This window comes from Pocillopora verrucosa, chromosome 11, assembly GCF_036669915.1.
Source record: "Pocillopora verrucosa isolate sample1 chromosome 11, ASM3666991v2, whole genome shotgun sequence".
NCBI lineage: Eukaryota > Metazoa > Cnidaria > Anthozoa > Scleractinia > Pocilloporidae > Pocillopora > Pocillopora verrucosa.
This window is the reverse complement of record NC_089322.1, coordinates 15,757,073-15,779,133: the sequence shown is the minus strand read 5'-3', so window position 1 is coordinate 15,779,133 and position 22,061 is coordinate 15,757,073. Positions and strand designations below refer to the sequence as shown.

The window sequence follows — 22,061 nt, the reverse complement described above, 5'->3', positions numbered from 1 at the left end:
CCTGTTAATTACAAATCATTTATTAATCAAATGTCAATCAACTTGTTCACTTGAATAGGAACAACTATTGTCATATTGTCAACGACACAGTGGTGTAAAGGATTATTGATTGTTTCCTATGTGAGTTCTACAAGGCCGACCCGGTGCTCCTCACAGCGTCCCAAGCATTCATGAACGAGTGGCCCTGAAACGAGCCTTTTGTAGCTGGTTTCCAGCTCTCTGCCCTCTCTTTCGCTCGCGTATTTTTAAGTGATGACGTACGTGACCAGTATAACAACAGAAGAGTCCCATTCTATTTATAGAACCGTGTTTTCCCAATAAGATATATGCTCATCTCCTTCCTTCATACCACGAACCTCGATAAATTTCAAAGTTTCGATTTGGAAAGAACAAACATACATACGAACAAAATAATGAATTTCCTTTCAACACTTCATGACCCACTCCTCACTTTTCCATGAGGATATTCTTGGTTTGAAACTTCTTCATCAGTCCGTGAACCCACAGTTCCCATTCAGAATCTCCAAATAAGGAATGAACCACAGCTGGACCTTTTTTGTTCGGGAGTTGTTTCGTAAAATGCTTAAAACGTGTGAAACAATGTTAAAACCGCAAGTTACTAATGCATGTAGTGCGTGCCTGAGTTTAGTAACCGAGAAAGATTGGTACTAGAATGCGTAGCCGCTGATCTGCATGCTCAGCTGATTTCAAGATGGCGGAAGAGTTTATCGTCCAATACAGCGTGCAAAGTAACCCGAGTTATACCACGAATCTGGCTCTATTTACGGATGTGACAAACAGTAGCGAGCTTATGCAACTGATCATCCAAGGAAAAATAGAAGCTGCCCTTTTAAATGCATCTATGGTACGGTCATTTCACTTGTATATTTACTAACTTCGTACATAGCTTGGGTTAGCTCACATGTTACCATACATAAGCTTCGGTTGAGACTTGAGGAGAAAGTTTACTTGCATTTGGAAGAATTTCAGAGAAAGCAGAGGTCAATAAGCGTACATATGAATATAAACACACCCGTTTTTAAATACGTTGCAATTTGAAAAAAAAGATGGAAATATGTACACCTTTTGCTTACATATATATGGTATATGAGTCGACGGTTGACAAGTTTGGGGGTACGAGATAAAACCAATGGAAGATTTTTATATTCAATGCGATGTGAAAAAACTTGCCGGGGATTCTGCACTTTAGCTGCTTGAAAAGTAACAATATTTTACCCAGCATCTTCTGTATGTCATAGGCAGACTAGCCAAAAGTTTACTCTGTAAAGTCTCAGGCTTTGTATTTCTCTCGAGAGTGATTTTGTATACGGTATATGCCTGTGATTATGCTTTTTAGATCATAGACCCATTTCATGTGGCAATAGCAGGACACAAAGCTCTGCAACTGTTTCAACAAGGAAAGATGAAGACCAAGACACTTCATTCAGAGATTGTTTTTAATTTGTCACCCTCCACAAATGTAAGAAAATACATTAAGTAACAATACATTGACGAAACTTAGCTGAGGTATTAGTGCATAGCCCCACCTATAAAGCAAGTAATTTTTTTTTAAGCAGGTCTTTGAAGCACTTTGGATTGTGACTATGAATGAATTCCCTTTTTGTGGATTAACCCATTGCATCCTAAGAGTGATAAGCATCTAATTTCTCCTTTCTGTATCACCCTTGAATCACACATTAAAGTCACACAAGAATAAAGAAAATGATAATTAACTAAAGAAACTCCTGATTTTTAAACAAATTCTCCTTGTCAGATCATTAGGAAATGTATAGAGAACAGTATGGAGAATATGCATATTGATATTAGGGTGTAAAGGGTTAAATGGATTATAAATGATACAGTCTTGACTGTGTGTATATGTTACATTGTGGGGGATGCAGTATCCTAATGCATAGTGCACTAGACTGTGGGTCAAGAGGTTTGATTTTATTCTGTGGCTGGATCATTGTATTCTGTTCTTGGGCAAGATACTGTATTTTCACAGAGCATCTCTCCACCCAGGAGTGTAACTGAGTACTGGGGAAGTGTTAGGGAAGCCTGATGAAATGCTGGGGGGTAACCTTGCAATAGACTGGTATCCCATCCAGGGGAGGGGGGGGGTAGTTGCACTCTTAGTCACTTCATTCTACAGAAACAGTATTGAATTGCAGCCAGATGGGGCCAGTTGGCCTGAGTGTTGAGTAATACATATTATAGAATTGATGAAATGGAGCTTTTTATTAATATATGCCTGTATCATAATGAATTTATGTGAGTTTGGAACTGAATCTTTTGCCAAAGAATCAGAGAAACATATTAAAACTGATGTTACCATCCTTACAGTGGCCTATACAGTGGCCTATACAGGCTTTCCTTATAAGAATTGAATTCTCACCTAAGATTATTTTAAGTGCTTAGTCAAATCTTCAACACCCTGGGAAAAGGAGAATCTAAGAATGGCCGGGATGTTAATCTTGTCATTGAAAGGAAGGTATTATCCATCAAACTGGTGTGAAATATCTTATATGATTGTTTTTTTAGATAAATGAATCTTTCAAGAAATTTGGAATACTGGACAGTACAACAAGTGTGTTAGTTGTCATTGTGACTCAAGAAAATGCCAACGAAAAGGTTTGCATAAGTTTCATACCTGGTATCTACATTTGTTAGTTTTTAAAACTTTACTACATCAGACAGTCATCTACTTCTTGACTGTGATATTAGTACTTAGAATATACCACACAAGTGAACAGTGCCTTTCATGTGTGCTGATTGGCTAGTTCAGAAGTGAATAGCAAGTTGTATTCACCATCATGTCTATGGTGTTATTTGTGCATGGCTTTACTTTAGAAAGGCACAGCATTGACACTTGTGCTATTGAGGAATTCGGCTACATGTGACTATTAGAAACAATTCACGTCTTCTGGAATATTAATGTTACGTGTCAATTATTTTTTTGAGACAGATTCTTGAATGCAAAATTCGTGACAGAAATAAGGTTTTTTTGGACATACAAAGTACATTAAGGCTCTCAGAGAATTTCTAAGTTTAATTTGTACAGTAGGTTTGTGGCCTAAAAACTGTGGAACTTAAATGAAAGAAAATAGAAAAAGAAAGAAGTTGATTTTTATGTCTAAACTTTTGGTATAAATTGCTTAGTTTTGAACATTAAGGGACTTGTATATATTATATGAGCAAACACATTATTTTTAATTTCTCCACAGATTTCAGAAATCAGTAAATTTATAAATGGAGAACAAGTTTCTATTACTGCATTGAGCACAATTTCTGACCAAGGAAAAATAAAGAAGGTAACTGATGTATTTCATTTTGAGATCTACTGTAGTCATTCCTGAGGTGATTGCTATCAAGAAATAATCTGGAATAATTTATCAGTTTATTTGTAATTACTGCAGTAAGTGAGCAAATGACAAACAGATGTTGCTATCATCAAAATGGGAACAGATGGGTCAATAATGAATATTTGATGTACACAGGGGATTCTAGGTACACAATTTGGTAAGATATTAGAAATAATGAAATTTGATCATTTAATTTTTCTTTTCAGATTTATGGTATCTCAGACGAGGAACTTCAATGCAGTTCGCTGCAAGACGGCGTAATCACACGAGTAGCAACCAAAGATGCTGCGTAATATTAATGAACTATTATTAGAAGGACTAAATAGAAAGAAATCAATCTTTTACCCAATAACATTTATTTAACAAGTAGCAAAGCCTCGGCTGTCCTCCGTTCTGTCGATTTAGGCCGTTGCACGACACTCGATAAAGCAATCGCAACGACCAATCACCGTGAAGAAAAATACCACAAGAAGCCAATGAGAATTCAAAGTAAAAACACGCAAAAGGGCGGGAAAACGGGAGTGCCGAGTCGCGTTTGGGTGTAAGTTCTGCATCTAATTGGTGGAGAGGTTGGCGCGAGTTTCATTGGACCAATCACAGGGCGTGGTACAGCAAAACCAATAAAATCCTGGCTACTTTCGACATTCGATTGAAAACTGCTCGAAACCTGAGACTAAAATGATTACATTGCTTTCAGAAGCAATTGTGTGTCGCCCCGTGTCGCCCATAAAAAGAAAAACAAACCACAGGGGGTGTAGTAAATATTGTCCGTCCATCTCGGTAGGAATCTAACCAACTATTTTGTCGCCTGTGGGTTTATTCCTTAGTTGGGTCTATACGCAGTTGGATCAATTTCTATCACTGTGTACACGTTTGTAGAGTTGAATAAAAGCATTTAAGTTTCGAAACAACAGTTATATTGCCCTATTGGTTTAGATTCTCGCTTGCTGATAACTGAAATATTTTACTTTTCGAGAACAATAGTCGACACAAACTGATTGACAGATTTGTCAAGTGGTAATTTATATCTAGCAACAAACCTGTGTCATTCGTCATTCGAGAGGTAGACTGTCAAGCTGTGACGTTCAAGCAACTCTGTGGTTTGCCCTTTAGCGTTTTAAATCTTCAGGTGAGGTTTGTTTTTGTCTATCGAGAGCTAATCGTTTGAAACACTGAATGGGAACGCTCTCATAACTTGTACACGTGTCCAGAAAAAAAAATGAGAGCGCTTCCGCTGTGTACCGTCCCGGTTAGTGAATCAGAGAATTGTGACTACGCGCGGAGGCAACATAACTACAGTTTCATGTACACTTTTTTATGTTTATACAATAACAGACTATTTCGAGCGCTTATCACTACCTTGATCGATGGGAAAGATTTGATTTAATGTGTCATTTTGACCATTTACAAACTGAAAACAAAGAATGCTGTCATTAGATAGATTCAAAAATCGTAATTGTTGTAACACTCATCTTGACAAACCGGTCAGATTAAAAGTAGCAGTAAGTTTCACCAGCCTCTGCTACTTGAACTAGGATGAGTTGGTAAGAAATACGAAATCACGGGTATGTTTTACGTCAGTTTGAAACAGTTAAAAACTCTATTTGTTTATCTACGCTTAAAGGACACCCCATTGCGAGCTACACCTGAGCAAATTAACACCTTGGTTGAAATCGCAGTTTTCAAGGGCTTCTTTCAGTTTTAAGAAAAATCCTAGGGAGAACGTGAATCATAATATGCGAAGCCAACTATTGGAAAGCGTTGGAAAACTTGCATGTGTTGGAAAAAAAAACTGCATCCTTATGATAAACTATTTCTGTGTTCTTAAGGAATACTCTTGAACCGCTACATACTAAATCACGATTAAGTTTTAAGTCTTGAAGTTGAAATATCGGGGCTTTGGAGAAAGACATGAAATATTTCGAAGTTCAGAAAATATCAAAGATTCGCACAGTACTAGCTTTTACCAGGTCAATTTGTGATAATTTTACGCTTAGATAACTATCTGTTGCAAAAATGTGTTGTTTTGTTTACATATTAGCAGTAATTTACACCCTAATTTAAACCCTTTCGCACACTTCAAAAATACAGGCAGATCGATTTCGCGAAGAAGACACAAAAAACATCAGTGTTATTGGAGGGAGACTCGCAATTAGATTTGAAACAGTCATCTGTTGTTTGTCTGCTTGGAAAGAGAGCATAATCCTAATTACTCTTTACCAATGATCGTAATTTGCATATTAATTATTTGTTACTAATGACACCAGTTTCACATCTGTTCTCTCATCTGTTTCTCAGAAATGTCCTAACATGACTGAAATGGCGCTCTGCTAGGGCTGAAAAGATCACATACATTTAATACATAAATACAAGCGTCTTTTTGGTATAAAATTGCTCTTGCCGTCGAGCTTCGCATCTCGAAAGTGTTAATATCCAAACCAAATCTTTCTCTAGTTAATGAAGCTATTAACTCAAAGCGAATTATCTAATCTTTTCGTTGATGCTCGCTAGCTATTAAATGAAATGCGTCAGATGTAATTCATGAACAGGTAAGTTTGTTGCTGTTCTGTTTAATGAAGGGGCAGCAAACTGACAACAGTTACAAGTATGCATTTTGTGGTTTTGCAGAAATTTTTAACTTGGTCTCTGTAGGGGGGGATGTCACTATGGGGAGTTATTTCTGTAATTTCATTCGATAAGCAACGGCTAATTCATTCCCGTCTCGATCAAAGCAACTTTGTTTTCCACCGACACTCCAATTCTGAAAAACAGATGTTTGTATTTTGGGCCTACGGGCTTTTCGGTCAGCTGTCTACGGAAACACCCTAAATTTCCTCTGATACAGATCCATGAAATTTTGTTCAGACAGCACCCATGAATACTTCTATGGCGCAATTGAACACTGAAGATATGATCTAAAGCGTCTTGCAAACTATGTGACAAATCGGAAATATTCAAATTAGAAACAAACGTTGTAAATGAACATAGTGTTTAAAAATCCCAAATGGCAGGAGACAGACCAGTTGGCTTCATTCATAACAAAGCCAAGACACTGAACTCGGGCCAACTGAGAAGGCTAATTCCCCATCCATTCCCCCTGAAAAACCATGTGATTCCCCAAAAATCCACTACCCCTCCCCCCGGCGATGATAACTGGTAACTAGTGCCTAACCACACGGCTACTCTGCGTCGCTCAAAAAAAAAACGTTATACTTAAAGTGCATTCAGGGAAATTCTAGAGAGATGGCAAATAACATGTTGAAAATTTATGGATTTTGCCAAATTTTACCCAACCCCAATTCTCTTAAGCTCATTTCTGCCGTTTCCCTTGCAACCCGTCTTATTTCGTCCTCCAAATCTTCGTATTTCCCACACTTTTCAAAATCTGGGACAATGAGGCTCTTATGCCTCTCCTTCCCCCCCCCCCTTCCCCTGAGCCGAGGGTCCTTCTGAGCTTTTAAACCAAGTTTGGTGATTTTCTATCCTCGTAGGTTGCCAAGTACAAGCAAGAATGAGTCTGATCAACAATCTTTCGAGCACACACTGGCAGGAAGTAGGAAACTCATCTAGTGATGGTAGGTAGATAGTCGACGATAAAAAAAAAACAAACACACAAACAGAAAACGCCCGAGATGTCATAATTTTTCGCCTTTTTTCCTAACCATTCAAAGGTCGGGATGTTTTTTAACACGTCGACTTTTGCGCCGAATCTCGCGCGCCGTCTCGTGAACCAATCAAATGCATGCCTAAAGCATGATTTTTAGATACCAATGTTCAGCCCAGCAAGGTTTGAATTGAAGAAAGGAATGAATGGCATTTGTTGGAGATTATTTGTTTTTAATTATCTGTAACAATTCTTTCAAAGTTTTCAACTCATATTCTTCTGACGTTATTTTCAGTAATCATAATAATAGAAAGCACTTTTCATTGGCGGTATACTTACAGCCTCACTCTATCAAACTGATCAAAAAAATTAGACTCTCCCGTTTGCGGCTCAGAAAGACACAAAATAACTTGCAGATCACTAGCATGCGCGCAAGCTCTCATGACTCACGTTTTCCGCCCGAGGGAAGATTGGAGACGAGTCAAGGAGAAGTTTGCCGGGAGTCTGGAACTAATCAATGCCAGACTTCTTGCAGACCTCTTTTCGGCTCGTGTCGCTCAGGGCTTCATACTTTCCCGTAAGTGAAGAAATGCTCTTACCGAAGAGATAATAATGAGGGCCGCTCGTTGGCTAACAAAACACGATAGCGTGCGTTATCATTCTTCGTGATGACGCGCATGGCCTGGTGAGTTGTGGTCTGTAACCCTTCAAACCAAAATAATAGCATGCACATTCTCTATACTGTTACTAAAAAGCAGAATTTAATAAGCAGTAAAGAGCTTTCATAACCCTTTGACTTCTACCAATGAATAAAGAAACGATCACCAACTAAAGAAGTTGTTGATATTTCAACAAATTCTGCTTAACCGCGCCTTAGGAAACACACATTTAGCAGCATGGAGAATATGCATACTGAAGTACGGGTGTAAAAAATTTAATGGGTGATCATTTCCTTCCATGATTCTCATGACCATAGCGTTTGATTCAGCAGCGATGCTGTGAGAGGAAATTAGACATTAGTTACCATTACGAATTGCAAGGTTAAACAAAATCCCCTTTTCCTCAGGTCTAGAATTTAAAGAATACATTATCACACGTTCCCAAAAAGACGGAAGCGTTTATAAATACGCTGTCCGTGCCGCTGACGATAACGACGCCCCTCCGAGGATATTTCATTTGGAGGGCGGTGACGAGAGGAAAGACCCGCTGAAAGAATACCGCATGTTGGAGATCGTGACGCGCGCGGATGGAAACAAGATCTTTATAACTGGGATCAGAAATGGCGGAGATTGCGTTGTGAAGATCTGATCACAGATCAAGAGTCCCAATCATTTTGTCACAGAAATGCACTTTAACTGCTTTGTGAGAATTGTGAAAGTAGTGTATCTCAGCTTGTGTTTAGTTACGAAGAAATCTCATGGCCCAAGAAACTAAGTCTTGTTTAATATCTGCCTTCAAAACTGCCTCGTTATGCAAATGTCCGTCCCTAAAGTTGATACCGAAACGAGGCTACCAGTAAACTATGCCTATTGTTACAGCTTGTGTAACATTTCATATTGAACCTTTGGACGTGGATACAACTTTTTCTCTATATTTAACCTCTAGGTAGAAGTCGTGTGCACATAGAGGTTCCTTTCCTTTGGAAGGGAACCTTTTTGCCGCAGGTAACACTGTATATATGAGATAAATATTTTCCTTATTTCATGTAAAGCGATTAGGAATTATCTTTTAGACTTCTCATCTTTTCAGTCTTTTCCAATTATTTTTATGATATCCGTGGCCAATAATTATCGATTATTCACAAAGGTGAATATAGAAGTGGATATTTACCGAGCCGCACAGCAGCGAGGCGAATATTCAACACTTTCACCGACACTGAGGTGAATAATTATTTTAGTATATATCACATAAAAACGAAAAAATTGTTTATTTCTGTTAGTATACCCCCCAAAAAATGGTCGAAAATTTCATTGTTGACGTACGATTTTGTCTCTTCGGCTGTTTGGAGGTGAATAGTATTTTCTTATCACTCCGAACCGGCCAATCAGCGTGCGTAAAAAGCATTATTCGCATGTGTGGTTTTTACTAAGCTTACTTTTAAGTAACAGAAGTAGAGTGTTGTTTCGCATCATTTTAATCAAGTTGGTTAATACTACTTTTTTTTTTAAAAAGCGGGAAGGCATGTACACAAATAAAATCACAGCCATGGCTTGAGCAAAGCTAAACTTCCCTGAGCAGATTGAAGCACTGAAACTGGTTTTTCACTTGTTCGCCTCAGAGTTCTATTATTTTTTATTGTACTTTCTCCATCACTGGGATAAAAGTGATAGAGCTGTTGTTTGAATCTTTGTCAATTAATGTAAAAAAGGTCTCATTCGAAAGAGTGATCCAGAATCAGGAGAAAATAATGAGACCTTATTTACTCTTGTCAGTATTTAGTGTCGGCACACCAGGCCAAATCCCAAGAGAATGTATTATGACGTGAAACAGTTAAGCGTTTCAAATTCCACGTTATAGCAATAATGACTTTCCTTCATAAGGGTTGACGCATATGTAGAATTTTCTGTCCTGTAAGATTTGTTTTTGTTTTTGTTCTTGGTTTTGATCGTGATGGAATACTTGTAAACGAACATTAAAACGCTTGTCTCGTGATTTAGAGTCATTGTGTGATTATTTTGTCATTGCTAGGGGGAGAAATCGAAAGAGGGCATGCGTCGTTTTATTGGACATATCTTCTCTACAATGGATTTAGGATTGAAAATTGAAGGTTCCCTGCGCCCCCATTTCCGACCGCTACTCAGTTTTTCATAACTCTCTAATATATTCTCTTTGTCCAAAGTTTCGGTAAAAGGATGACTCCTAAGCATCAAAAACTTGCTCTGCGCTGCGCGGGCTACATACCAACTGTACATCAGGATGTCACACAGCCTTCCATCGCGTGACATCCCACACAACCCTCTTTTGCGTGACATCTAGTGGGTACTTAAAGAGAGTTTTTAAAAGCGAAAACATGAAATAAAAATTCCTTTATTCTAATTTTTAATTTAGAATACATCCTTAGAAATTTGTTTCAAATTTAAACACACAATTAGGCAGTAATTGTGAATGTTTTCTTGTTCTCGCTGATAATCATAAAAAATTCATTATTGAACGCCTCTAGATCTAAATATAAATTTTCTGCATTGTCTGTCATTCATTTCTCATAATTTTGCTTCAAGAATTTGTTGTTTTTATCCAGAAGTTACTCCTCGCAATATACTGTAGTTTTAGATTTAAAGAGTTTTTTGCACCCCTTTTGTTACTCTTCGCACTCCTTCACGGGAGGCCTAAGGATTTGCTGACCTTGATAAAGATACTTTTGATGATAATCTTTATGTCTATACAAAAGATATCTGGTAAAGGAAAATGAGTTTTACTGTTGTAGCTACCAAGTTCACAAAGACAGTTACGTAAATTTTTTGAGGCGATTTGTTCTGTTTTTCAAGGGTGTGGTCAAGTCTCAGGCTCTCATTATTAGCGCTTCAGAACGAGCTCTTCTTCGCCAGCGGGAATTGTGAAGTCTAGGCTCGATTACCAGTCGCTGTTCGGTAATATGAGCCTGCGTTCCTCCCCTTGAAGCGTCGAGCTGGCTCTTCTCGGGGAGGAGCGAAGACCGGACGGGAGAGAGCGGCGGGAATCGAGCCCATATGAGGCCTTGAGCAACACAAATCGTCGAGAGGTCTGGCAGGGTTCTAGCACTTATAATGAAGGTCCGATCCCCGGAGAACCTCTCCCTGACTCGTCTTGAATCCACCCAAGGGCGAAACGCGCGTCTTTCAGAGCTTTAATGATTAGGGCCTGACGCAAATTACGTCAGATTACGTCAAGCCTTCTTTTTTTTCTATTTAAGTCTCAATTTTCGTTCATATTTCTCCATATGCTCGTTTATCACTATTTCATTGATTTTTAAACTCTAAGGGTTATCAAAATCATTTAGTCAGAGTAACTCACGGACTTTCGTAAAATAACTTGACGTCATAGCTTAAAGACTCCCGTCTGCAGTATAAGGTATCGGAAATAATGAAGACGTTTTAAAAATTTTACAATTTAGCTATTCTCTCAGTGCATCGAAAAACTTTGACTGAATGTTATAGGGTGCACTTATTTCCTTACGACACAATCCCCATTGTCGTTTATCCCTGTGATATATTTGTTACCGTCGACGCGCAGGTTTATAACTTGGATTTCCTTCAAGGGATCTCTGGATTCTGACGCTCCAGTAATGTGGAGCTCCACCGGAAGTTCCTTTTTCGGATCGAAGGCGGAATATTTGTACTTGCCCTGGCCTTCTGAGGCTCGGCGAATGATGCGGTATTCATCAAAACCTGTGAAAGTTTATTTCATTTGTTACTTAATCATTTCTCTCACCTTCAATTTCACCTATTACCGAGATTTTTGCCTATGCAACAGATAGGAAAGAGAAAGATTAGGGTTAGGGTGTAGGGTTTAGCGCGCTTAACCCTCGCGTGAAGCGAGGGTTGCGCGCGCACTAGCAGATCACTAGCAGGACGATAAGAAGTAAGGAGCTAACGCGAGCATCTTTCCATTAGGCACGGAGGTGGAAGAAACTCGCGGTGCAAGGGGGTGCATGCGCGTCAAACACGCGCGCAAAGAAGGGTAAAGACTACGCACGCTTTTCAGATTTATGCAAGTCCTAACCCAACTCTGTTTTCTTTGGAGTTGTCATTCATAATTCAGTTGTGAATGAAGAAAAAATATTTGAAGTATCTAGATGAATGAGCTTTTTTTTAGCTCTATGGTAACACTCAATGTTGCACAGTGTGTGTCTGATCCATTTGATTTAATGTAACCACCATTTCTGTACCTTCTAAATTCCCTCCTTCTGCAATTTGCCATTCTTCGGCGGACAAATAATTGATCAAATCCATGATTTGGTTCCGGGTGATCACCGTTGAGAGCTGCCTTGTTGAAGCAAAAACAGATTGCATATCATTGCGAGTTCTTGGCAAGAAAGAGGTTTGTTTATGGGGAAGTCCTGGAGAGATGTTCGTGAAACCCCCTCCCCCCCCTCCCCCCGTGACATTTACCACCCTTTGAGAGATGAATTTTCAAAAATTCATTCAAAATTCAAATCATATAATCTCCGTATAAAGAGAGCCGGCGAATCTGAACAATATACACAACTTGAAAAATTTCACAATCAATAAAATACAGCGTGCATGTCTGTCAACATAACAACTGATTGGGTAGTCCGGGTGTGACATGCTGTAAACCCCCATCCCCCTCCCCCCCCCCCATAATGCAGGTGTTTTACCAAGGGAATAAAGATCGTTTAGTAAACCGGCCATGTAGAGTGGATGGTAGGAGGAGGGGGAGGGGACTGAGAAAGGTGAGAAGACGCATTTATTTCTATTGCCCCACCTCTCCCCTCTCACTCCTTTTTACTGTCGCTCACCCCTTGATATAAAATTTATATCTCTCCCCAGTCTCCGCCGCTGTAAGAACCAAAGATGGCAGCTTTCATTTTCATCAAGCTCTACTCTGCTTACTAATTATCCAACGATTTTGCAACAACCATGCGATATGAACTTTCCCACAGATAAAGAGTTTGTGGTTCAATCGAAGTCATTGTGTACTAAAACACACATGTTTTAAATCATGTATGTTAGGTGTTTGCAACATGAAGCAAATGTTGCCAATTCGACCGCGACAAGCCCGATGGCACATTCCATAAGGTGCCAAGAAGACGATCAAAAGGTGAACTGAGAGGCTGAAGAGGTGATAAGACGAGGGAATCCATGTGGTGAGAAGCCAACCACACGCGCCATCGATAAACCGACCGCAATTTGACAACGCAGTCACTTGCTTCATGGAATTTCTCTGAATTCCAAACAACCAGAAACACTTTTCCAGAAATTTTGTGAGGCTTTGATTATCATAATAGGGCCCTTGAGCATGAAACCACGACGGTGACGGCTACGAGAACATGCCAAAAAAACTGATTTCTAATGGGCAGAATTAAAGCTCAGCGCGTGCGTTTTCAAACTATGTACATTTCTCAGCCGTCATCTGCAAAACAACAACGTGAGACCTCCAAAATTTGTTTAGTCTGTGGACATAAACCCCGATAGCAAATCGTATACCTAAGTTAACGCTGCTGGTGAAGTCGGGGTGTAGCGTCGTAAGAGACGGAAAACACATCTAACCCTAAGCAAAATTCCAACCTAAATTATAAATTCCTTTTCAATCGATGTCTTCTTCGGTGTTGCCGTCCTGATTGCTTAAGGTCGCAGTCTCTAAGATAAACCATAAAGACTGATTTTCAAGGTAGCTCAATTTGTCGGTTTCATCTTTCTGAAATGCCTTGGAAAAACTAGGATTTCGTTCGTCATTCTTGTGCCCGAGTTTTCGAAAAACTACTTTATCAGTGGTAATTTGTACAATTTTTAATCAATATTGCAATGTGATTCAAACATTAAACGATGTTAGGCGCGATGCCGTGGCACCCGCTTCATCTTAATCAATAATTCTTCTGAAAAGGAGATTAGGATTTTTGAGCGATTTTTGTACATTGTTTAGGTGTTTTGGCAGCTAGACAGAGCATAATGATCAGACAAGCGTAAAAGGCCCTTAGGATTTTACCGCACGTTAAAAAAAATCAAAAGATATAATTGGCCTTCAAATCAAATTACTCAAAATTCAAACAAACTATTCTTCATCAACTTTCTGCAGGCTAATTAAAAATTAACTGATCTAAACTGGCCACAAATAAAACAAAAAAGCACGATAAAATTTACAGATAGCTTTGTTTAGAGATGCTAATGGTTAAGATAGAATTTGTTCTATGAAAAGTCGGTCTCCTTTTTAATTACAGACTCAAATTAGAGTCTATAACCTTTGTCCTGGCCGCAAATGTTTGTACTAACGGAACCCATTTCAACGACATAGACAAGTATGACTTGAATGCAAACAATTGGAAAAAGAATATTCAGCCGAAATAAAAGAAACCAGCACCCCACGGAGTTCAGCAAGTGTTCTTATCAATAACTTACACAAGAAAAGCCGTGTCTACGTTCTTTTAATACCGAGGTTTTTCCGTGTTTTCCAAAAATAAGACCTTTCTCGAGCGGTTGAAAATGACTTGCGACTTCTTATCGCTAGTTAAACTCTGAAACAAATCGCATTTCGATGCCTTTTTTGTGTTTGTAAATATTTGATACTTAGGTACTTAAATTCAGTGATTTTTTTAACCAAGTGCCTGAAGCACTTGTGGTTTTAGAGAATGGAATGGTCAAAAGACGTTTGTCTGTGCCAGTTGAAAATCACTGAGATTCCTTGATTCACAATCCACGCGGCATTGTGTGTAGGAACCATTCAAAAACAGTAATTGTTTATCAGACTAATCGCGGTTTAGATATGAGGAGAGCTAAATTATTTCGACAGGTTTCAAGGAAAGGGGACGGTTCCACTCAACCGTAGCGTAAATATGTTTCTGATTGTATTTCATTTTTTTAACTCTTTCATCATGAGAGAGCAACTATTTGCATAGAAAAATCTCTTTAACTTCCCTTTAAATCGCAATAAAAAATTAAACTAAAACAACTGTAATGCTTTTGAAAATGGCTTTTCCTGTTGATGGATTTTTTCCAATGTATTTTAAGAAGGCTGCTTTTTTGACCCTCGAGGACAATATACAGTACACTTAAACTAGTGGTGACATGAAGCAAACAAAACCGCTTGAGGTATTTTGAATTTTTCAGCCTATAATTTGGTTGTAGAAGCAATAAAACGGTATAGTTTTGTTAAATACTGAGATTAATAAGCTTTTTTGTTACGGATATGGACGCCAAATGTTATTTAAGGGAGATAACAGGCGACTGAAGTGGACTAAACGTGGTTCGTTAATACTTCATAGAAATGTCATTTCCGTTCGCTAACCCTTCAGAGAATTGAAAACAAAAACATGTGACGAAGTCTTTCCAGTTGGGAACCAGAGCGAAATACAAAATCTACCTCATCTTCTTGCTTGTGAGAGCTTAATTACACACGTGTTGAAACACTCGCGTGAATCGCCAATATAATGCTATTACGATCACTCAATTGTGAAACAAGGTTAGTCAACTCTCTTTTGTCCTGCACCCCTATCATAATGAAAATGTTCTTTACTGTAGACAAAGCCGAGTGATCTGAAGCTTGGATAACTTTGTGATCGAGAATGAAAACCGTTTACTGCTGCAAGCTGTTTTATTTAGGCCGCATAGAGCACCCTGGGTGCGTTAACAAGTGATCAGAGATTGCCCAACAAATCAAGGCTGTAATTGACATTGTAAACAAATGCGAAGTTAACAACTTTAGCACGCTGTCGTTCTGAACAAATCTAAAACATATCTGTCGGATGTTTCACGATTCAAAATAAAGCTACAAAGCATACCATTTACCTGTGTCTTGTGATTTATGCAGAGAGTGCAAAGAAGGCTCAGTCGCTAAGTGGCAAAGACCTGCTATCCAACAAGCACCTTGTCGAGATGAGTAAATGACCCTTATTACTCAGTCGAAGCTAATTAAATTCACTATAAAACACGCAAGCGTGTGATTGGCCTAAAATGCTGCTTATTGACGGAAGTGATCTGCAGTTCATTTAATTTCATTAGCTGACGGCATGAGAGGGTAAAACTCACGCAATCATGGAGCCACGGGGCAACTACCTTAGTTTTTGAGTGGGTAATTTCGATCGCTTTAGCGAGTTTTTTTTCCTTCGTGTGCACGCTTTTCATAGCTATCAAATCTTACTGCCCAGCTTTAACCTTAGACAAACTCTAAGAAGCTTAGATCCGTGTCTAAGGGTTTTAACAGGCTTAAAGTACTTTGTTTCACAATATTCACTTATAGGGGTGCAAAAACACCCCTCGCAATAAATCGAGTTTAAATACTGATAAGTCTTAACCATTTCCTGAAATGACACGCAATTTGAGTTAGCAACGTTCAGTAAAATGTGTATCGTACTGGGCGGTCATTATTTATGGCCTGAGAGGGGGTGGGCGAAGAATTTTGGTTTTGTCCCAATAGAAGTTATCTGATCTCCAAGTCAGTATTCTGATGATCCCTTACTCCCTCCCCTCCCCCCCTTCCCCCTCCCTTCATTAGCTGTGCCAATTTTCTTTAGTTTTCCTTTAAATCCTGTTAGGACCGATTGTCCCCCTTCCCCTGTGATCCCTCAAAATCCTCTGTCTCCCTCCCCCGAAGCAATAAAAAATTTTCAAGTGGTGGTGGTACCTTTGATCATAAAGTGTACTGTTCAAGCATAATTACTTTAGGGGCTGTTTCCATATTCTCACGTTAGATTTCCGTGACTGGGTGCTCTGTGCCATTAACTTGTAGTATTGACATTGAGAAACACATATTTGTTAAAACTCGTCGGAATTTTAAAGAAGTAGATAGATAGATAGAAGGTGTTTTCCAGTCCCTCGGTGATCAACCTCGTAACCCTGTCGTCGATTTAACCCCTGAGAGTGACTATAATCTAAATTCTCTTTTTACAGTATCGCTACTGATCAAGCATGAATGTCAGGAGAGGAAAGGAAATGATCGCCAGCTTAAGAAATTCTCTACCATTATAGACAAACTCCTGTCATTACCATAAGAAACGTATAGAGGAACAACGGGCCCCCCCTCGCATCGAGTACTTGCATTGAAGTAAAGAAATTATTGTTGTGGGCACGTGCAGGTAAAAGTTAGCTGCTTACTCCAAGACCCTGGAGCTAGTCCGTCTGCTCCCATAGTGCTTTGGTGCTTTCATTCAAAATGGCGGCCTTTTCGTTCTCTGCATGGTACTCCAGTTTATTTGCAGTTTCTATGGGTATTTTCCTACAATTTAACACAAAACAGTCACAGCCGTATATGGATGAGATTTTCCATGTCCCCCAGGCCCAGAAATACTGCAACTACAAGTTTGATGAATGGGATCCAAAGATAACAACATTGCCAGGATTGTATTTTATATCCTTCGCATGTTTGCGAACTTTGGCGTTTTTCGTTGGACACGAATTACGTGTAGTGTGTTCGACGTTTTTTCTACGGATGGTTAATACTTTGTTCCTAATGGGTAACGTGTTGCTTCTGAGGCAGATCCTGTTAATTCTTCACTGCGATAATACTCGACAGTCACGTCAGGTACGGTTTTCGAATTTTATGAATAGTGTAAAGTACTCAGGTACTTTCTTACGCAATCACTTCGTGTGGTATCAGAAAACTTATGTAATGGAAAGGGGGGCGGTGGGGTCTGAGTCACTCACTAGGTATCGAAAGCTGGACCTTCACATCTGAGATCCCATGTCTACCCTTCGACCTTTGGAGTGAGTCGCATCTAATTTCTCCTTACAATAATCACCCCTGAATGAAATATTACGGTCACGAGAATGAAGGAATAAGATCGCCCTAATAAGCGCCGGAATAAGAGGCTCTTGATTGTTAAGTCATTTTGGCAAAATTTCCGCACAGCCCCATACTTCATTATGCATCCATAAATGGGGCTTTATATTCAGTGTATCACCGATAAGACGTACATGCATAATGAAGTATGGGGCTGTGCGGAAATTTTTCTGTAATTTCTCCTTGTTAGTACCTTAAAGGGCATGTAAACCCAAAAAACGTTCATTTTCTTTTCACATAGATGTTTAGTAAATATATCAAGTACACCAAAGGTACCATTCGTTTATTCTCAAAAGTCCATTTTCACTTTGTAAAAGCTCTTCCAAATTTGAAACATTCGCCATCTTGAATGGCGCCATCTTTCCTGTGACGTCACGGGTGGACCCTCCAAAGTCTCGTTTTATAATCGCGTGAGGCATGAAGGAGTCTTTTCTACAGCCGTTGTTTGCTGGTCTCGTCATGATTTTTTTACTTACAGTTTGCTTCAATACATGCAATTTTTTTCGTAATGGTGAAGCGTTGTGTCGTCCAGTTTTGTACTGATTCAAACAAAACTGGGCATACAATGCAAATATTTCCAAATGACGCAAATTTGAAGCGACAATTTGTGAAATTTGTTCAAGTGAAAATAGCCAATGTCGTCGAGCCGTTCGAACGTTCTGTTGTTTGTAGCAGTCATTTTTCTTCCTGGTGCTGTACCGACGATTCAGGCCTCACCAGAAGCAAATTATTTGGAAGTATAAAAACGACCCATACAGTCGGCAGACGACGAGAATTCGGAAGTGGCCGACCAAACTGAGAAAGAAGTTGAGCTCTTCAAAAGTTAGAGGTCAACAGAGAAAGTACAAAATTGATTTACATGAAAATGTTTCGTTAATTAAACAACAATAACTTTATTGGTTCTCTAAAAACATCTTTTTTCTCATCTAATGAAATATTATGGGGAAGCCAGTTGTTCGGGAGCCAGCGCTGACCCGTAAAAGACACTGACATGTCTGAACCTTTGCCTGAATTCGAAACACGTATCAAAGAAAGAGAATTCGTTGATATCAGTGTGTAATAACGTGATCTGGAATTTTGTCGGTTCGATACAAAGAATTCTATACAGGATCCCATAATCAACCCTTATGTTCTATAAGAAAATCCAAGCCAGCCCCACTTGGTGCTTCCTTTGAGAAACCCTGCAGAGAAACAGCAGAAGAATTTGTGTCACGGTTTTCACAGCAGTGAAAATACATTCAAAGGTCAGTAGGACAACATTCATCATTTTGAGTACAACTTAAAAGATCCTGATTTCAGCTTGCAAAACTATCTTTTCAATATTTCAAATCGAAGCAAACACAAACAGGGTTGGATAATTATGAAGGCCACACAAGGAAATGTACATGATACAACTTGTTTATCGATGGAAATGCTTCTGAGATGAAGGATATTGTTTACCGCACAAGATAGCACAGCGACCCTAAAGTGTTTGCCGAGATATCCCCAACACCAACGAACAAGCTATCTGTAGGCAATTTAGCGAAATTTCCTGCCAGGAAAGAAGCAAAAAACAACTAGCTCTAGTACTGTATTATTAAATCAATGGCAGAAACAACTCAAGTAAATCGATCTCAGAATGTAACAAAACAGATGAAACAGAAAATATTTAGCTTAGTCGTTTCCGGTGTGATTATCTGTGCTTTGCTGCTGCCTGTACGCATACTTGGCCATCTCCAGCACCCAGAAATCGAGGCAAATTGACTGAAAACCTGGATGCTCAGTGATACAACTTATCTGGGTTTCAAGTCATTTTGCCACAATTGCCCGATTTCCGTACAACAAACACTTGAGTTTTCATGAGTTGTCGGCATTGGTTGACAAGTGCCACACTCGCACCTTTGATAATTTTGTATAAAACACTTTCAGAAGCTCAAGTTAAAAAAAATTCTGTTGCATTCCTTTAGATTGTACCCTCGATTTATTGCATTTTCATGTTAAATACAAATAAATCACAAAGTAAATTAAATACCAGTCTGAGTTTCCGAGACAGTCGCATCGCTGTCGACATGTTCTGTACTGTCTTCGTGCGGATCGCTTCGTTGAACCCTATGCGGGTCATATTGTTAAGGACGTGGCCCAGACTCTCCTGAAGATTCTGGATTATCCCCAGCGCTGTCATGTACTAAGCTTAAGGCATTCAAGTCGCTATCTTCTGAAAAAACATCTTCCGAACTACCGCTACTTACACGAACTCCCATACCAGTTCTACTGGGGAATATGTGTTGCGCAATATTTTGGTTCCACCGCTTACGTCACAACTTCTTGCTATTGTTTTTACCGGAAATGGAATTTCAGTTGAAAATGCCGATTTTCTCCTAAAATAAGTCGAATTGGACAAAACTAATTTCAAATTCGTTTTCTACGCCACTTTTTACATAGTATAAGAAAAACATGTATTTTTGGGTTTACATGCCCTTTAAGAAATGTGTTGAGAACAGTAAGGAGAAAATACATACTGATTTTAGGGTGTCAAGGGTTAAACAAAAGAGCGACAGAGAACTCCTTGTTGAGTTCACTGTCATGACTATGTTTATATGCATTAAGCATTCTGCATGGATCAGAAATTTGGAAAGTGTTGTGTAGTTGGTATAATTAGAGCTTTTAGCTTGATTGTCAAATGAAGGAAATTGTTGAAGATGCTATTCAGTTAATGACAGAGGCACACTTGGAGAAAAAACTCTAAGTTCTCCTAATTATGATTTAAACCAGTGACCTTCTGATTAGTACTCTGTACACTTAAAATGCTTTATTAAAGCTGAGGATAAGAGTGTCACTGATGCTTATAAATGATAACAATGTACGTGTAAATAAAGATGGTAAATTTAAGCCTGGTGGTTTGAGTGAAAGATGTTATTCAGTGAATAACATTAGTGAACTCAGCCACAAAAGGTTACTGCGTAACAATCGGTAGTCATTCATTACATTTTTTTTTCTGAACAGGGAGCTGAACCCACAGAAGAAGAGAACTCTTCACCCATTAAATGTTCTGTGACGGCTTTGGTCCTGGCATTATTCCCTGTGATGTATTTCTTTACATTCCTCTACTACACTGATTCAAGCTCCACCTTCTTTGTTCTTCTATTGTATTACCTCAGTCTCCGTGGAAACCATTTCATTGCAGCCCTGATTGGTGCCGCATCAATTGCTGTCCGTCAAACTAATGTCATATGGGTGGTGTTCACAGCCGGAGTAACTGCATTGAGAACTTTACAATCAGTTGAGAAAGAAAAAGCTTCATCAACGTTTTTCACAGAACTAAAGGAATATATCAAATCATTTTACAACAACTTTTTCAAGGTGTTCAGATATCTCTGGGCCTATGGTTTTGTTGTAGCATGTTTTGCTATTTTTGTGGTCATGAATGGTGGAATCGTAGTCGGCGATAAGAGTCAGCATCAGGCATGCTTAAATTTCCCACAGTTGTTTTACCTTCTGACTTTTACCCTTGCATTCAGTAGCTCCCAGCTGCTTTTGCCACAAGACATTGTAAGCTATTTGAAAACCTTTAAAAACATTGTCAGGAAACCATTGTACGTTATTGGGTTACTTTTATCTGCAGTTTCCATAACCTTAATCATTTACAAATTTACATATGTGCATGAGTATCTTCTAGCTGACAATCGGCACTACCCATTTTATATTTGGCGGAAACTTTATGCCAGGCATTGGGTGGTGAAATATGCTCTTACACCTTTGTATATATTTTCAGGATACTGCATTCACCGTCAATTATCTCTAAAACAACCAAGAACATGGCTAGCTATGTTCTACATCTGTGTCTCCATGGTTACTGTCCCCCAAAAACTGTTGGAATTTCGGTACTACATCATCCCATACATTTTCTATCGGCTTCACAGTCCACTAGGGTCTTATACAAGAGTTGCTTTAGAATGCATGTTATACATAGCTGTGAATGCAATTACTTTCTACTTGTTCTTGGAAAAACCATTTCGTTGGGCTCACAGTCCTAAGGAAGTTCAAAGGTTTATGTGGTAGCCAAGTGATCAAATGAAATTGAATATATTGTTTATTTTACAATCCCTACTTTTGTAAACATACAGGCTTGGAAATTCAAAACTGTGCCCTTTGGCACATCAGTCAACCCTTTGACTCCAAGAAGTAATTATAACATGACCTCTCTCGATAAAATCAATACATTAACCAGCAAACAGGTGATAAACAATACTCAAACTTATCAGGTAGAAATTGTTATCTAGTTCCAACAACAAAGTCTTGTAACTAATTTACAAGGAATTGTATAGCAGCAAGTGAGGAGAAGTAACAAGCTGATCTTGGGAGTTAAAGGGTTTATCTCTAAAATTCTTCAACATACCAGTATATCAAGCTTGCAGCCCCACAGATGTAGTGGAGTGTTGACTTGAAGTATCACAACAATATTAATTTTGAATGCTCATAACAGCAGCAGCTACATTGTAACTTTCCATGGTTAAATTTTTGAATGATGTACACTGTACCAAGTTATGACCGTACACTTTATAATCTCAATGTGAGCCACATTCAGTAGTATTAATGTCAAGACAAAATCCAGTTAGTACCTTTAACAAAACAATACATGTAAAACATTGCATACCCAACAAAACTCAATGCTACATGTGTTTGACAAT

The 22,061-nt window shown here is 38.9% G+C and overlaps 3 protein-coding genes across 3 annotated transcripts; all 3 read left to right on the top strand.

Moving 5' to 3' along the window:
• The first annotated feature begins 710 nt into the window (after positions 1 to 710).
• On the top strand, positions 711 to 4,078 carry LOC131771105 (EKC/KEOPS complex subunit TPRKB). Its single transcript, XM_059086859.2, has 5 exons — positions 711 to 865; positions 1,358 to 1,480; positions 2,542 to 2,631; positions 3,225 to 3,311; positions 3,569 to 4,078. The coding sequence occupies exons 1-5, from the start codon at positions 713 to 715 to the stop codon at positions 3,653 to 3,655; spliced, it is 540 nt and encodes a 179-aa protein (XP_058942842.2). The 5' UTR covers positions 711 to 712; the 3' UTR covers positions 3,656 to 4,078.
• A 148-nt stretch (positions 4,079 to 4,226) lies between these two features.
• LOC131771106 (uncharacterized) lies at positions 4,227 to 9,946 on the top strand. Its single transcript, XM_066174752.1, has 3 exons — positions 4,227 to 4,491; positions 6,854 to 6,937; positions 8,033 to 9,946. Exons 2-3 carry the CDS (start codon positions 6,874 to 6,876, stop codon positions 8,272 to 8,274), a joined length of 306 nt encoding a protein of 101 aa, XP_066030849.1. The 5' UTR covers positions 4,227 to 4,491; positions 6,854 to 6,873; the 3' UTR covers positions 8,275 to 9,946.
• Positions 9,947 to 16,761: 6,815 nt separating this feature from the next.
• Positions 16,762 to 21,432, top strand: LOC131771122 (dol-P-Glc:Glc(2)Man(9)GlcNAc(2)-PP-Dol alpha-1,2-glucosyltransferase-like). Its single transcript, XM_059086875.2, has 2 exons — positions 16,762 to 17,136; positions 20,377 to 21,432. The coding sequence occupies exons 1-2, from the start codon at positions 16,768 to 16,770 to the stop codon at positions 21,430 to 21,432; spliced, it is 1,425 nt and encodes a 474-aa protein (XP_058942858.2). The 5' UTR covers positions 16,762 to 16,767.
• Positions 21,433 to 22,061: the final 629 nt, after the last annotated feature.

Coding starts and splice junctions, on each gene's coding strand:
- LOC131771105 (XM_059086859.2), top strand. CDS start 713: ATGGCGGAAGAGTTTATCGTCCAATACAGCGTGCAAAGTAACCCGAGT. Junction 1,481..2,541: donor ATTTGTCACCCTCCACAAAT/GTAAGAAAATAC, acceptor TTGTTTTTTTAG/ATAAATGAATCTTTCAAGAA. Junction 2,632..3,224: donor AAGAAAATGCCAACGAAAAG/GTTTGCATAAGT, acceptor ATTTCTCCACAG/ATTTCAGAAATCAGTAAATT.
- LOC131771122 (XM_059086875.2), top strand. CDS start 16,768: ATGGCGGCCTTTTCGTTCTCTGCATGGTACTCCAGTTTATTTGCAGTT. Junction 17,137..20,376: donor ATACTCGACAGTCACGTCAG/GTACGGTTTTCG, acceptor TTTTCTGAACAG/GGAGCTGAACCCACAGAAGA.
- LOC131771106 (XM_066174752.1), top strand. CDS start 6,874: ATGAGTCTGATCAACAATCTTTCGAGCACACACTGGCAGGAAGTAGGA. Junction 6,938..8,032: donor AGGAAACTCATCTAGTGATG/GTAGGTAGATAG, acceptor CCTTTTCCTCAG/GTCTAGAATTTAAAGAATAC.